This window comes from Notolepis coatsorum, assembly GCF_963971535.1.
Source record: "Notolepis coatsorum genome assembly, chromosome: 1".
NCBI lineage: Eukaryota > Metazoa > Chordata > Actinopteri > Aulopiformes > Paralepididae > Notolepis > Notolepis coatsorum.
In genome coordinates, this window is record NC_140165.1 from 24,534,421 (window position 1) to 24,552,507 (window position 18,087).

General features: G+C 44.7%; 1 protein-coding gene across 1 annotated transcript; it reads right to left on the minus strand.

The window, feature by feature from the left end:
- Positions 1-4,232: 4,232 nt before the first annotated feature.
- LOC311242070 (endoplasmic reticulum chaperone BiP-like) lies at positions 4,233-12,236 on the minus strand (the record flags this gene model as incomplete). The annotated part of the gene is made up of 8 exons (XM_084331021.1): positions 4,233-4,899; positions 10,137-10,304; positions 10,430-10,664; positions 10,774-11,164; positions 11,269-11,381; positions 11,518-11,655; positions 11,777-12,008; positions 12,130-12,236. 8 exons carry the CDS (start codon positions 12,234-12,236, stop codon positions 4,322-4,324), a joined length of 1,962 nt encoding a protein of 653 aa, XP_084187147.1. The 3' UTR covers positions 4,233-4,321.
- Between the last annotated feature and the right edge of the window lie 5,851 nt (positions 12,237-18,087).

Below are 18,087 nucleotides of genomic sequence, written 5' to 3' on the forward strand. Positions count from 1 at the left end.
TTATGTATAATGTAATGTCTAAATAGGTTGAGATGTGGCACTATTGCTGCTTTAATGCCCTATTGTCATCAGACAATGAGTTCTGGTAAAAGACTACACGATCCCCGGTCCGTGTACGTTTTGATAGTTCGTTTTTCGTTTCAAACGGAAATACGAAAAAACGGAGCAAAAAAACTGAAATACGAGGTGTTTTCATATTTCCGTTTGAAACCAAAATCGGAAAAACGGGGAAAAACTGAAATACGGAGCTGTTTTTCATATTTTGGTGTCAGAATCAAATAAAAAAAAGGAGTAAATAATGGGCCGATTTTGGTCCGTGGACGTTTTGATAGTTCGTTTTTCGTTTTTGATGTGAAGAATGGAGAATGGGACCACGTGACAAGGACGTTTTTCAATGTAAAAGCCATGCACAATCTACCGTTAACGAATATGTATAACGTTATGAATAAATACATAAATACATGCATACAGATCTATACCAGGGTCACGTTATGATACATACATTTTTTGTTTTGTGCATTTCATTTAGACATGATCTTTTATGTGAAGTAATAGCCTAATAAGGTCTGTCCCAAATAGTGTTATCTAAACGCAGGCCGAAATAGGTCCGCCAGCAATAATATCTGCCCGTCAGATTATTTTGAGAATATGATTTGTGATGAAGATTCGCTTTATTGTATCGGGAGACTTAGGTAAAGTTAGAAAGATATTCACAGATTTGAATGTCCGCGGTCAATCATTCTTAAGCGAAATGTTTTTAAAACACAAAGGACACCTCTTTCCTATCGTAGTAAGGTAGACAATGAGCTACAACCTTATTTTCACCTAAACGAGGCGAGCTGGCCTCGGAGCTGTACATTTAATAATAATAATATTGATCTATATGTGCAGTCGGCCTTGAGGCAAGTGCGCAGCCAGGGACCATCTAAAGCATGCAACACCGAAAAGAGACACTGCAAAAAGATTCAATAACTTCACTGTCATACAATATGGTCTGATATTAACATTCAGTATTCAATATTGTCTGATTCCATATTAACATTCAGTATTCAAGTAGAACAGCTAGCTAGCCGTTGTGGACACTCACCTTTCCACAGCAAAACGTTCGGCAAGGCACCTTGGTTGAGAAATGCAGGTTTCAGTCTATGTTGTTTAGTCTATCTGTTCAGTACTGTTCAGTACTGTCTCAAGATGCACAATGAGATCTTCTGAGAGAATTGTTGAATATATATATACACACAAATGTTTCTACCCATTTGAATAATATAAATATGTTTGGCAAGGCTGTCCCCGAAGCCTGTTTTTGGAATTCAAACTTCATCAGGGTTCTTCGAACGGACGATCGAACCTTCGTTTTTAATAAAAAAAATTAAAATAAAAAAATTATAATTTTATAAATTCTTTATTATTATTATTATTATTATTATTATTATTATTATTATTATTATTATTATTATTATTATTATTATTATTATTATTATTATTATTATTATTATTATTATTATTATTATTATTATTATTATTATTATTATTATTATATATCCTCAAACTAAATCCTCAATTTGACTAAAGTGATTAGAACTTCGTCAGGGTTTTTCGAACGGCCGTTCGAACTTTCATTTTTAATTATTCTAATTTTTTTTATAATTTTTATTTTTTTATTTTTTTATATCCTCAAACTAAATCCTCAATTTGAATAAAGTGATTAATCTGATTAAATTAGTCTTTTTTCTTTTATTATTTTGTTAGTGATGTAATCAAAAATAACACTTGGAACAAAAAAAAACAATAATATACGATTGGTAAACACTCTGATTAACCCAAACACTTAAAAGAAAACTGGATGCATTATTATAATAATAATGTGGTTGGCACTTCTTTATCGTTGCTATTGTAGATAACTGTGGCAATTCTAGAGTTAATACATGTAAAACAAAGTATTCATTGATAACCCAAAAACATGACATACATGACACTTAATTAAAGAAAGAAATAGAACCAAAGACAAATTTTATATGAAACATTTATTTCAATGTCTTTCCAGTAGAAAGCCTTTTTTCTACATTGACCAAATTTCAATAAATAACTTGTTAACATTGCTTGTGAACACGTTTTGCCCTTGTACAGAACCCACACTGATGGCCCACCCACCCCCACTAAGCCCCATCCCCTCTACAAGAACCCCTTTCAGGACTGCCTGAGAGAGAACAGCAGCAGCGAGCCTCGAAACCGGGCCAACAAATATCTCTGCTTCACAGCGAAGAGAAACATCTCACACACCTTGAAACTTGGCATTTAAAGCCACCCCCTTTTCTGACCTTTCCCCTCACCATGAGTCCATTATGTACATCTGAGTGCCACTACCAGAGAGGCAAGGGTGCGGTAGGAAAGAAGATGCAGAGTTTGATTTGATTTGATTTTTATTTGTCTCGAACATAAAACAAGTTTAAAAAACAAAAAGGTAAATAGTCAAAGACTATTTCCATTAGGGCTGTCAGTTTATCGCGTTAATTAGATTAATTAATTACACAGCAAATTATCGCGTTATGAAAATTAACTCAAAATTAATTACAATTTCTTTTTTTATAATTTTTTTTTTTTTTATAATTTTTTTTTGTATCTCATTCATTCCATAAGAATGTAGAATACATATTTACATACTTTTTTTTAATATGGTCCATTTGCATGTTCTTGGTATCTGATTCTAGGGACATCTATGAATCTCAGGGAATGTATTCCCAGTGTCAGAAATACTGTGGGCTAGATCCACAAAGAATGGATTGCACGGTGCAAGTTGCACCCTTACTTACAATTCATTATGAATTGAAAATGGGGGACCCTGATGTAAACAAGACGAAAGTCTTTCTCTGGTCTGCATCCCCTTAACAATTGTGTGTATTGAGCCGTACTGTATTGTACCCATTCTGCAATCTGTTAATAACATTTTCATTCAATCAATCAATCTGCACGGTGATTGATTGAATGAAAATTTTATTTTGAGTCAATTGTAATGAACCAAATGAGAATATCAATAATTTTTTTTTATCTTTGACTGTGAATAACACCATGCTCAAATTGACCAGACCTGAAAAATCTAAGCAAATTAATAGATGGAAGATGATTAAACAGAAGGTTTTGTAGATACAGTACTGAATTCTGCCATCTGGACACATGCAATTTGAAATATGATTATAGAATATAGAATATCAGGCATAAAATGGTTATGCGATTAAAATGCGATTAATTAGAATAATTAATTACAAATCCTGTAATTAATTAGATTAATTTTTTTAATCGCCTGACAGCTCTAATTTCCATACAATAAGTGTTCGAGAAGGGACAGGGGGAAGTAAAACAACTTATCAAGCCCTGCCCCTTCCTTACAATATTTGACATTATAATTTAATAAAAATAAAAATAATATAACAAATAAAAAATAAAATAAAAGTAGTTTTTTATATATCCAAATATCCAAATGAGAAAAAATTATACTGCTCAAGCTCCGCTCTCTTATATGTGTCCATAAGTGCTTGTTTATAGCTACCTTTAAATGTATTGATATTTTTGCTTAATTTTATATTCGCATCCAGACCATTCCAGAGTGATACCCCACAAACTGCAATGCTCATACTTTTAAGAGTTGTACGTACCGTAGGTTGCTTTAAAGCTAATGTCCCTCTAAAATTATAAACACTCTCTCTAGCCGTGAAATTTTTTTGAATGTTGCTTGGTAATTTGTTTTTTATTGCCAGAAACATAATTTGTGCAGATTTGAATTTGATTAAGTCAATGAATTTTTATGTTTGACTCCTTACAAACAGACTATTTGTGTGATCTAAATATATACCATGATGTACTATCCCCGTATGGCTCTTTTTTGCAGTGTGCATATCTTTTGTAAGTTGCTTTTATAAGTATTTCCCCAGATTTCAACACAATATGATAGATATGGTACAATGAGTGTGCAATATAATGTATAGAGTTTTATGATTCAGGATATATCTAGTCTTGCCCAGTATACCAATACTTCTCGCTAACTTTGAACACAAATATTTTATATGGGGTTTCCAGCAGAGTTTGTGGTCTATTAAGACCCCTAGAAACTTGTTTGTATATACTCTCAAAATTTTTACATTATCAATTTTCAGTTGAGGATCAGTGATTCTTTTACAATTTCCAAATATCATGAAGTTGTTTTTTTTTCAAATTGAGTGATAACTTATTTGTGTTGAACCAACCTTTTAATTTGTCCATTTCTATGTTTGCCACTTCTAAAAGCTGCTGAGAGTTGCCATCTCCATTTCCATTTCCATCTCGCTGCCTACAACTCATCCTTCTCCTCCTGCTCACCCTGCTCACCCTCTCCCGCCTCGGGCGGGGGTGCACCGGCGCCTCCGTACAGCTTGCCGACGATGGGCTGCACAATCTCCTCCAGCTCCTTCTTCTTGGCTTGGAACTCCTCTGTGTCGGAGTCCTGGTGGGACACCATCCACTCAATCTTCTCCTGCACAGCCTTCTCAATGGTTTCCTTGTCCTCGTCGGACAGCTTGCCGCCCAGCTTCTCCTTGTCGCCCACCTGGTTCTTAAGAGAGTAGGCGTAGCTCTCCAGCTCGTTACGGGCATCGATGCGTTCCTTCAGCCTCTTGTCCTCATCGGCGAAGCGTTCGGCGTCGTTCACCATGCGCTCAATGTCCTCTGGTGTCAGGCGGTTCTGGTCATTGGTGATGGTGATTTTGTTCTTGTTGCCCGTGACCTTATCCTCAGCGGTGACGCGCAGGATGCCGTTGACGTCAATCTCGAAGGTGACCTCTATCTGGGGTACACCACGGGGAGTGGGAGGGATACCAGTCAGGTCGAAGGTGCCCAGCAGGTGGTTGTCTTTGGTCAGGGGCCGCTCGCCTGAAGGGAAAGAAATGAAAATTACAACCCGAATCCAAAGTTATGAAACCATTGTTTCATAATAATTTTTATAGGCATGTTTATATAAAATATATATATGAATAAAGATGAATTGACTGTTAAAAGTTTCATCACACCTTCAAATCCTAGCCATTATGTATAGGTTTTAGGGTTGTACCGAATAGTTCAAAGCTTCGTTCATAATGTTGACATTCGAATTCTAAATCAACATTCGAATTTTTTATTAAAAAATATAATCATTTTAAATATATATATTTTTTTATGTGTCTATTCATTCCGTTTAAACCAATGGGGTTTTTCTTCACAGTTGCAGATAAAGATTAGGCTACACTAATATTATAGTATATGACTCGTCATAAAAATTTAAATAAAACATTTATCATAAATGATGTAGCCTATCTGCATTGGCTTGGCACTCCATCAAGACGTCACCATCACTTTCGTACCAACCGTGCCCTTATTGGATTATTTATGTTGACGAAACTGACAAGTTATTCATTATAGTTGATTCTTTTTTTATTATTAAACTCAATCAGATTAATCACTTTATTCAAATTGAGGATTTAGTTGAGGATATTTATTAAAAAGAATTCAATATAAAAATACGTGCTTACGTCGTAAAATATGACGACAGTGTTATGGTTTGTAACCGACCCCAATCGCACAACACAAGACAGGTATGAGAGTAAGCCAAGAACTGGGCATTTATTGAATACAACAGAAAAGCGGCACTGTCCCTTTAAGGGAGAACACAAAAATACCGGAACAAGGAAAAAGGGCAATGTGCCTTTAAGAGGCGAGCAGGCTAAGGGGCTAAGGCTAAAGGACAGGGCCAGGGCAAGGACAGGGCAGGAACAGGGGCACTGGAGAGGGGAACAGGGACAGAGGCCCGCGGAGGCGGGCTGGAGACAGGGACAGAGAGAACAGGGTTAAGGCCTTGGACAGGGCGAGGGCCAGAGCTGCTTACAGGGATGGAGAAGGAGCGCACAGGCTAGACGTCTGGAGTGGTGCGCGTCGGCTTGAAGAGCGCGCCGGCTCGGAGAGACGCATCCTCCCGTAGAGAATTAGAGAGCGATGCGAGTCTGGAGAAGTAGCGCGCCGGCTAGAAGTCTGGAGTGGTGCGCGTCGGCTTGGAGAACGCGCCGGTTCGGAGAGCGCGCCGGCTCGGAGAGACACATCCTCCCGTAGAGAATTAGAGAGCGATGCGCGTCTGGAGTGGAGCGCGTCTGCTGAAGGAGCGCGTCTGCTGTAGGAGCGCATCAGCGCGGAGTCTGGAGTGGTGCGCGTCTGCTGTAGGAGCGCATCAGCGCGGAGTCTGGAGTGGTGCGCGTCTGCTGTAGGAGCGCATCAGCGCGGAGTCTGGAGTGGTGCGCGTCTGTTGTAGGAGCGCATCAGCGCGGAGTCTGGAGTGGTGCGCGTCTGCTGTAGGAGCGCGTCTGGCGCGGGGTCTGGAGTGGTGCGCGTCTGCTGTAGGAGCGCGTCTGCTGTAGGAGCGCATCAGCGCAGAGTCTGGAGTGGTGCGCGTCTGCTGTAGGAGCGCGTCTGGCGCGGGGTCTGGAGTGGAACACTGGAATACCTCCCGTAGAGAACTAGAGAGCGCAGTACTGTGTCCCACTCCAGGTGGCGAAGGCTTGCACCGTCTCACGCCGGAGATGAAACAGCATACAGAATAAAGAAACAGATACAGATAGGGAATCTCCCGTAGGAGCTTACAGATAGAGAACGACCCGACAAGGACTGGGGGGGAGATCCAGGTATTTAAAGCCCACTGGGGCGCTAATTAGAACACACATCAGGTGCGTGATGGTAATTGATACTTGACTAGAAGTGTGTGTTCGGCACGGACCAATCAAACACATAAATAAGGTAGTCCAAGGGTGTGGGCTGCTGAAGAGCAGACGAGAGTAAACGAACGCGAGGGTGGGGGCTGGAGAGGTGAGGAGACAGGGAATTAAAGGTCCAGGGAACAGGAATTAAAGGTCCAGGGAAGAGGCGAACCTCACAGTAACGACAACGCGAGGGTGGGGGCTGGTGAGGTGAGGAGACAGGGAATAAAAGGTCCAGGGAACAGGAACTAAAGGTCCAGGGAAGAGGCGAACCTCACAGTACTCCCCCCTCCACGGGAGCCACCGGGCGACCCAAAAAATAAAGACAGAGGGGCAGGGGACATAACAAGGCAACAAACAAAAAATTGGGCCAAGCTAGCGGGGAAGCTACACCAAAAGTGGGGCTAGCAGAGGGACAGGATAGCTGAGGGGTAACTAGGGTAGCTGAGGGGTAACTAGGGTAGCTGAGGGGTAACTATGGTAGCTGAGGGGTAACTAGAGGAGCTGAGGGGTAACTAGAGGAGCTGAGGGGTAACTAGAGGACACTGATAGCTACAGGGCCTATGCTAGCTGTAATGCTACATTAACATAGAGGCTGCGCTAGCTGCCGGAGCTAGGCTAGCAGACAGGGCTGGACCAGCATGAGAGAACAAGCTAGCTGGAAGGACAGTCCTAGCTGTGGGGAAACTGACCTTGCTAGCTGAAGGGGCAGTCCTAGCAGTGGGGAAAACTGACCTTGCTAGCTGAAGGGGCAGTCCTAGCAGTGGGGAAACTGACCTTGCTAGCTGAAGGGGCAGTCCTAGCAGTGGGAGAAAACTGACCTTGCTAGCTGAAGGGGCAGTCCTAGCAGTGGGGAAACTGACCTTGCTAGCTGAAGGGGCAGTCCTAGCAGTGGGACAAAACTGACCTTGCTAGCTGAAGGGGCAGTCCTAGCAGTGGGGAAACTGACCTTGCTAGCTGAAGGGGCAGTCCTAGCAGTGGGAGAAAACTGACCTTGCTAGCTGAAGGGGCAGTCCTAGCAGTGGGAGAAAACTGACCTTGCTAGCTGAAAGGGCAGTCCTAGCAGCGGGGAAACTGACCTTGCTAGCTGAAGGGGCAGTCCTAGCAGTGGGAGAAAACAGACCTTGCTAGCTGAAGGGGCAGTCCTAGCAGTGGGAGAAAACTGACCTTGCTAGCTGAAGGGGCAGTCCTAGCAGTGGGGAAAACTGACCTTGCTAGCTGAAAGGGCAGTCCTAGCAGTGGGAAAACTGACCTTGCTAGCTGAAGGGGCAGTCCTAGCAGTGGGGAAACTGACCTTGCTAGCTGAAGGGGCAGTCCTAGCAGTGGGAAAGCTACACAAAAAGTGGAGGCCATGCAGAGGGACCGGGTTAGCTGCCTGGGCATGGCTAGCAGACTGGGGCCAAGCTGGTAGTAGAGGCCTGGCAAGCTGCAGGGGAGCTAACGAGGCTAACAGGGAAGCTAACAGGGGAGACTAACAGGCTAACAGGGGAGCTAACAGGGAAGCTAACAGGGGAGCTAACAAGGCTAACAGGGGAGCTAACAGGGGAGACTAACAAGCTAACAGGGGAGCTAACAGGGCTAACAGGGAAGCTAACAGGGATAACAGGGAAGCTAACAGGGGAGTCAACAGGGGAACTAACAAAGGCTAACAGGGGAGCTAACAGGCTAACAGGGGAGCTAACAAAGGACAAACTCAACATACACTGTCTGTGCTGGCTGGGGTCGTCGACGGGTCGGGTCGTACTGTTATGGTTTGTAACCGACCCCAATCGCACAACACAAGACAGGTATGAGAGTAAGCCAAGAACTGGGCATTTATTGAATACAACAGAAAAGCGGCACTGTCCCTTTAAGGGAGAACACAAAAATACCGGAACAAGGAAAAAGGGCAATGTGCCTTTAAGAGGCGAGCAGGCTAAGGGGCTAAGGCTAAAGGACAGGGCCAGGGCAAGGACAGGGCAGGAACAGGGGCACTGGAGAGGGGAACAGGGACAGAGGCCCGCGGAGGCGGGCTGGAGACCTGGACAGAGAGAACAGGGTTAAGGCCTTGGACAGGGCGAGGGCCACAGCTGCTTACAGGGATGGAGAAGGAGCGCACAGGCTAGACGTCTGGAGTGGTGCGCGTCGGCTTGAAGAGCGCGCCGGCTCGGAGAGACGCATCCTCCCGTAGAGAATTAGAGAGCGATGCGCGTCTGGAGAAGTAGCGCGCCGGCTAGAAGTCTGGAGTGGTGCGCGTCGGCTTGGAGAACGCGCCGGTTCGGAGAGCGCGCCGGCTCGGAGAGACACATCCTCCCGTAGAGAATTAGAGAGCGATGCGCGTCTGGAGTGGAGCGCGTCTGCTGAAGGAGCGCGTCTGCTGTAGGAGCGCATCAGCGCGGAGTCTGGAGTGGTGCGCGTCTGCTGTAGGAGCGCATCAGCGCGGAGTCTGGAGTGGTGCGCGTCTGCTGTAGGAGCGCATCAGCGCGGAGTCTGGAGTGGTGCGCGTCTGTTGTAGGAGCGCATCAGCGCGGAGTCTGGAGTGGTGCGCGTCTGCTGTAGGAGCGCATCAGCGCGGAGTCTGGAGTGGTGCGCGTCTGCTGTAGGAGCGCGTCTGGCGCGGGGTCTGGAGTGGTGCGCGTCTGCTGTAGGAGCGCGTCTGCTGTAGGAGCGCATCAGCGCGGAGTCTGGAGTGGTGCGCATCTGCTGTAGGAGCACGTCTGGCGCGGGGTCTGGAGTGGAACACTGGAATACCTCCCGTAGAGAATTAGAGAGCGCAGTACTGTGTCCCACTCCAGGCAAACGGCGACAGGTGGCGAAGGCTTGCACCTCGTCTCACGCCGGAGATGAAACAGCATACAGAATAAAGAAACAGATACAGATAGGGAATCTCCCGTAGGAGCTTACAGATAGAGAACGACCCGACAAGGACTGGGGGGGAGATCCAGGTATTTAAAGCCCACTGGGGCGCTAATTAGAACACACATCAGGTGCGTGATGGTAATTGATACTTGACTAGAAGTGTGTGTTCGGCACGGACCAATCAAACACATAAATAAGGTAGTCCAAGGGTGTGGGCTGCTGAAGAGCAGACGAGAGTAAACGAACGCGAGGGTGGGGGCTGGAGAGGTGAGGAGACAGGGAATTAAAGGTCCAGGGAACAGGAATTAAAGGTCCAGGGAAGAGGCGAACCTCACAGTAACGACAACGCGAGGGTGGGGGCTGGTGAGGTGAGGAGACAGGGAATAAAAGGTCCAGGGAACAGGAACTAAAGGTCCAGGGAAGAGGCGAACCTCACAGACAGACATTTGAAGCTTCGTTCAAATACTTCAATAGAAGATTTGAATGTTACAAAATGACATTCGGTACAGCCCTAATAGGTTTCCATCAATATGTCATGCAGTTTTCTCTTACCTTCATAGACCTTGATGGTGACAGTGTCCTGGTTGTTGGAGGCGGTAGAGAAGATCTGAGACTTCTTGGTGGGCACCACAGTGTTCCTGGGAATCAGCTTGGTCATGACTCCTCCAACCGTCTCAATACCCAGAGTCAGGGGGCACACGTCTAGAAGAACCAGGTCACCTAGAAGACAAGAATGAGAAACATTTAGGTCAAGGTGTCCAGGTCCCATGTTACACTGCATCAAAAGCAGTGAAACATATGCATCGCAACGCAAAAAAGTGACTCATGTCTGGATTGTGACCTACCAGTGTCCTCTCCAGACAGCACTCCAGCCTGCACAGCAGCTCCGTAGGCCACAGCCTCGTCGGGGTTGATGCCCCTGGAAGGCTCTTTGCCGTTGAAGAACTCCTTCACCAGCTGCTGGATTTTGGGGATACGAGTGGAGCCTCCGACCAGGACGATCTCATCAATGTCATGCTTCTTCATGTTGGAGTCTTCCAGCACCTTCTGTACAGGCTTCATGGTGGAACGGAACAGGTCCTAGCATGGGAAGAAAAAGGCTTAGTTGTGTTCTGCAAGTGCAGGTTTTCTTAAGTTAAATGTGCATATATATATACAGGTTTTGACTTATGGGAAACGGTCTTCTTACCATGTTGAGCTCCTCAAACTTGGCACGGGTCAGGGTCTCTGAGAAGTCCTCTCCCTCGAAGAAGGACTCAATCTCAATGCTGGCCTGGTGACTGGCGGACAGGGCCCTCTTGGCCTTCTCCACCTCGCGACGCAGCTTCTGCACAGCATGGTTGTCCTTGCGCACATCCTTGCCAGTCTTCTTCTTGTACAGCTTGATGAAGTGCTCCATGACATGCTGGTCAAAGTCCTCGCCTCCCAGATGGGTGTCGCCGTTGGTGGCTATGACCTCAAACACGCCGTTGTCGATGGTGAGCAGAGAGACGTCGAAGGTGCCGCCGCCCAAGTCAAACACGAGGATGTTCTTCTCGCCGTCCTTCTTGTCCAGGCCATAGGCAAGGGCGGCAGCGGTTCTGGATGAGATAAGAGCAAGACGTTATTAAGATGTTCTAAGAAAGTTTAAGTTCATCTTTAAAATCATGGTGAGTGATAAAAGATACTACACAAAGACACTTACGGTTCGTTGATGATTCTCATGACGTTCAGACCGGCAATGACTCCAGCATCCTTGGTGGCCTGTCGCTGGGCGTCATTGAAGTAAGCGGGGACAGTGACCACAGCATGAGTGACCTAGGAGAAGACAAGAAGAGGGTTAATCTCTTTCAAGCAAATAGTCATAGTTTGATACATTGCAAATTGTATGAATTTTTTTTCAAATATTGTTACTCAAAACCCCTCATTTCTATCTGGGAATGAGTTTAGTTACCTTCTTGCCCAGGTAAGCCTCAGCGGTCTCCTTCATTTTGACCAGCACCATGGCAGAGATCTCCTCAGGAGCAAAGGTCTTCATCTGACCATTCCCAATGTCCACCTGGATATGGGGCTTACTCTTCTTATCAAGAACCTAGGAGGCAAAAGTATGGTACACTGAGCAATTTGCCTCAGAGGTGAACATTCTTAGCCACTTTTAGGTTGCAGGAATTCCACCTAAGGCTCTAAAAGCCAGGCATGGTTAAGAACCTCACCTTGAAGGGCAAGTACTTGATGTCTTGCTGCACCATGGAGTCAGCCCATGTGCGGCCAATCAACCTCTTGGCATCGAAGATGGTGTTCTCTGGGTTGGAGGTCAGCTGGTTCTTGGCAGCATCACCGATCAAACGCTCACCCTCCGCGGTGAAGGCCACGTAGGATGGAGTGATGCGGTTTCCCTGGTCATTGGCAATGATCTCCACACGGCCATTCCTGAATACTCCAACGCTAGAGAAGACAAATGCATAACGAAGACTTTACAAATTACCATCTTTGCCAAGCATACTTAATATCTTATGGGTACCATTTACTTTTTTTGAAAGTCTACACAACAGTCACAATTTCTTACCATGAGTAGGTGGTGCCCAGGTCGATTCCAACCACGGTTCCGACATCTTTGTCATCGGCAAACACGGTGGCAAACACGACCAGCAGCGTGACGCACAAGAGCTGCATCTCTTCCGTCTGGTTCGTTCACCCGTTTGTAGAAATCTGAGGATCCGAGAGAATGCGGTCAAGACCAGCAGTGGCACCGCGCTGCAACGTGTGCCTTTTACAGTAACGTTACTAAAGTTAGCCACAGTTACTTTCTTAAAACTCGTACCAAAGAAATAAATAGGAAATAAGACTAGCGGTTAATGTCAGTTAGATGGGGTGGAGCCCCAGTGAGTGGCATATAACCATCAGCGGTGTTTCGGTCAGGTTCATGGTCGAGCTAACGTTAGTTAAGACGAGTGATCTTGAAAACCATGATGAAGAAAAAAAAACGTTACTTCATCTTGCCGATGGGATGAGTTAATCAGAAATGTTCACATTTCCTCTTCTACCCCTGAACATGCTTTACTGGTGATGAAGGTTAGCTTAGCTTGCTGGCCGGTAAGCTAATGTTAGCTATCAACCACCGATAGCCGGCTTTTACATGTCGTGTCATTTCATCTGAATATTGCGTGCACATCAAAGTAGACAGTGTTTGTTACCATGTCATTGTCATACTACAGTGATGACTCACTACAATGCCTAAGAAACACAATTTACAGTCAAATGAAGTGACATCAGATGAACAAGGTTGTATGTTAGTTAGATCAGAGAATAGAGTCTCCACCTCCAAATTAGGCAATGCTTGTTTTGAAATGTAACATGACGTGAAATAGGCATGTGCTCATTTTCACATTCAATGTTAATAAATGCCCTTATTTCACTGATACAGCTGAGTCATAGAGCAGAGTACAAACGTTCATTAACACATTCCCTGCCACGCACTTTCAGCATCTTATACCATTCTCTGACAGTACTGTAAGTCTATGGAGCTGTTCACCTTCTTTGCAGGGCTATAACTTTTTTAATTGTATTGCTAAATTGACATTACTATGGCCCATTCAACATCGATTATCTATCGTTCAGGATGTAGGAACGTTTTACTTTTTCATGCATACATTTATACGAAAATACCATCTAGAATATAAATATGTTTTTATCGTTTTCTGCAGTAATTCCTAGAACGTGAGATATCTGGCATAAACGCATATATAGATTATCAAATGACGTTTGTTGCCGATCCACGCTATATTAAAAATGTTAACTGTACATGATCCTAAACGTTATGACTGATCATGCACGGATGAACGGAGGGGGGGGGGGTCGTTTATAATTCCGTGATCGTCGTTAAATTCTTTATGTAGTATGGGTGATATATAGATCAGAGCAGTTTGCATGGATAATAATAAACAAACAGGCTGAAAGTAATGTCAACGTTCTCTTACCGTTGGGCGATGAGACTGGAGCAAAAGGATCCCAGTTATTTGATGGGGATCGAGTCGATCCATTTCCGGTTTGTATAATAATAATACACGCCCAAATCATGTCGATTATTGAGTTATGGCAGCGATCCATATCCACGGTGTGTGGCTAGAGTCCCGCAATGATATGCGAGTGGCCGGACGCATTTCGGAGACGCACCGAGATCGAACCGGCCATTTCCGGGTTGGCAACTCGCCGATCATCCACCAGGGGGCAGTATTGAAGCGTTGCAGAGTCCCACTGCATCAGACCAGGCTCCGTGAGGGAAATATGAATAACATGGCGAAAATATGAAATATGATCTCAATAACGTTGTACGCCGTGGATTGGCAGAATTCGCATGTACTTGAAACACGTCGTACAACGTATTGGCGCAGGATGTGTTAAAGTCTCAAAAATGAAACAACTGACAAAAAACACATTTGTTGACCACTCTCACATGAGTTCTGAGACAGTACACAAAAGACCATTTACTATGTACACTATATTTGTGTCCACCAGATGTACATGTAATCATTAACTGTATTGTACATCCTATCCCCCTGCTATGACAGCAACTGTAGTCATATCCAAACTCCTCCCCCTCCGGTCCTAGCTGATGGCAAATGTAATTTGTCAAGGCCGGAATTTCTCTCCGTCCCCCCTCCCACCACCCCCTCCCCTCGGGGTGCTCTGAGACACAAATGAACATGTTTGTATTAATTAAGGGTTGTGCCATTATTGCTATGCAAATGTAATTGTGAATGATTTTCTGTAATGAGTTGTATGTGTTGTATCAAGCATCCTTGACTTCCAAGGACAACAATGTAAATAAGTCATTGGCTTTTTCGTTTCTCTCCTTGACAAAAGCAAATATGTGAAATAATGATCTGTATATGTTTTGTCTAAATAAATACATACCTACCTACCTACCTACCTACCTACATAAACACTATACCACATACATACGGTAATACACTATAGTATAAACACAGATCAGGTATCTGCATTAGTCTGATATTATGTATATAAAATGTCTAAATAGGTTGAGGTGTGGCACTATTGCTGCTTTAATGCCCTATTGTCATCAGACAATGAGTTCACTCGCTGTCCCCAGATGTGTGGCCTTGTCAAATTGTTGGATAGCTCCCCCTCTCCACCTCCCCCAGGCAGTCGCACAGCTTCTCCAGCATCAGCCAAGCCAGTAAATAGACGGTTTCACTGGAATTGTGTTGCTAGGGAATTATAGCCTGCACCTATTTTTATTTCCTGTCAGTTATTGATATTGGCAAACAGGAAGTAAACATGGGTCCATTTAGAATGTTTATGTTGTCAAGTTGAAACCATCTATACCTTATAGAACTCTTTGATAAACCTTCCAGACAGACAGACAGACAGACAGACAGACAGACAGACAGACAGACAGACAGACAGACAGACAGACAGACAGACAGACAGACAGACAGACAGACAGACAGACAGACAGACAGACAGACAGACAGACAGACAGACAGACAGACAGACAGACAGACAGACAGACAGACAGACAGACAGACAGACAGACAGACAGACAGACAGACAGACAGACAGACAGACAGACAGACAGACAGACAGACAGACAGACAGACAGACAGACAGACAGACAGACAGACAGACAGACAGACAGACAGACAGACAGACAGACAGACAGACAGACAGACAGACAGACAGACAGACAGACAGACAGACAGACAGACAGACAGACAGACAGACAGACAGACAGACAGACAGACAGACAGACAGACAGACAGACAGACAGACAGACAGACAGACAGACAGACAGACAGACAGACAGACAGACAGACAGACAGACAGACAGACAGACAGACAGACAGACAGACAGACAGACAGACAGACAGACAGACAGACAGACAGACAGACAGACAGACAGACAGACAGACAGACAGACAGACAGACAGACAGACAGACAGACAGACAGACAGACAGACAGACAGACAGACAGACAGACAGACAGACAGACAGACAGACAGACAGACAGACAGACAGACAGACAGACAGACAGACAGACAGACAGACAGACAGACAGACAGACAGACAGACAGACAGACAGACAGACAGACAGACAGACAGACAGACAGACAGACAGACAGACAGACAGACAGACAGACAGACAGACAGACAGACAGACAGACAGACAGACAGACAGACAGACAGACAGACAGACAGACAGACAGACAGACAGACAGACAGACAGACAGACAGACAGACAGACAGACAGACAGACAGACAGACAGACAGACAGACAGACAGACAGACAGACAGACAGACAGACAGACAGACAGACAGACAGACAGACAGACAGACAGACAGACAGACAGACAGACAGACAGACAGACAGACAGACAGACAGACAGACAGACAGACAGACAGACAGACAGACAGACAGACAGACAGACAGACAGACAGACAGACAGACAGACAGACAGACAGACAGACAGACAGACAGACAGACAGACAGACAGACAGACAGACAGACAGACAGACAGACAGACAGACAGACAGACAGACAGACAGACAGACAGACAGACAGACAGACAGACAGACAGACAGACAGACAGACAGACAGACAGACAGACAGACAGACAGACAGACAGACAGACAGACAGACAGACAGACAGACAGACAGACAGACAGACAGACAGACAGACAGACAGACAGACAGACAGACAGACAGACAGACAGACAGACAGACAGACAGACAGACAGACAGACAGACAGACAGACAGACAGACAGACAGACAGACAGACAGACAGACAGACAGACAGACAGACAGACAGACAGACAGACAGACAGACAGACAGACAGACAGACAGACAGACAGACAGACAGACAGACAGACAGACAGACAGACAGACAGACAGACAGACAGACAGACAGACAGACAGACAGACAGACAGACAGACAGACAGACAGACAGACAGACAGACAGACAGACAGACAGACAGACAGACAGACAGACAGACAGACAGACAGACAGACAGACAGACAGACAGACAGACAGACAGACAGACAGACAGACAGACAGACAGACAGACAGACAGACAGACAGACAGACAGACAGACAGACAGACAGACAGACAGACAGACAGACAGACAGACAGACAGACAGACAGACAGACAGACAGACAGACAGACAGACAGACAGACAGACAGACAGACAGACAGACAGACAGACAGACAGACAGACAGACAGACAGACAGACAGACAGACAGACAGACAGACAGACAGACAGACAGACAGACAGACAGACAGACAGACAGACAGACAGACAGACAGACAGACAGACAGACAGACAGACAGACAGACAGACAGACAGACAGACAGACAGACAGACAGACAGACAGACAGACAGACAGACAGACAGACAGACAGACAGACAGACAGACAGACAGACAGACAGACAGACAGACTGAGAGGGGGCTGGTATACATGACTGAGAGGGGGCTGGCTGGTACATGACTGAGAGGGGGCTGTGGTACATGACTGAGATGGGGCTGTGGTACATGACTGAGAGGGGGCTGGTACATGACTGAGAGGGGGCTGGTACCATGTATTGTGCATCATTGTAGGTCAAACCATTGGCGCACACACATTACACACTTCTGCAGTCCCTCCTCCCGCTGTCCCTCTCTATCTCTCTCTCTCTCCCCCTCTCGCTCGTTCTATGCATGTGAAAACCCGTTTGAGGAAGTGTCGGGTTACACTGCACTACAACAATAGAGGGGGCGTTACTGCAGATCAATGCTATGTCGACATCACAGAAACCGTCAAATCAGAACAGTTTAGTTGAGTGAGGGAAGATCTCGTGAACTTGAGACTAGACTGATGAGTCAATATGGTAATTAGAGACACAGACCCATTGATACTAACCTGTATTACTATAAAACCATGCTAAACACAGAAAAAAGTTTCAACCCCCTGTCAACTGTCAAATGATGTCAACTCAACCTGAATCAGTTTTTAATTAAAAAAAATATATAAAAAAATTATAATTTTATAAATAATTTTTTTTCTTTTTTATATCCTCAAACTAAATCCTCAATTTGAATAAAGTGATTCAAACTTTGTGAGGGTTTTTCGAACGGACGTTCGAACCTTCATTTTTTATTAAAATTCAAATTAAAAAAAGTATTCTCATTTTCTTTTTATAATTTTATATAATATATATCCTCAAACTAAATCCTCAATTTGAATAAAGTGATTAATCTGATTAAATGAGTATTTTTTCTTTTATTAAATCAACTTTCCAGCCCCCTGTCAACTGTCAAATGATGTCAACTCAACCTGAATTAACATTCAGTATTCAATATGGTCTGATATTAACATTCAGTATTCAATATTGTCTGATTCAATATTAACATTCAGTATTCAAGTAGAACAGCTAGCTAGCCGTTGTGGACACTCACCTTTCCACAGCAAAACGATAGGAAATGCAGGTTTCAGTCTATGTGTTGTAGGATAGACAGTCT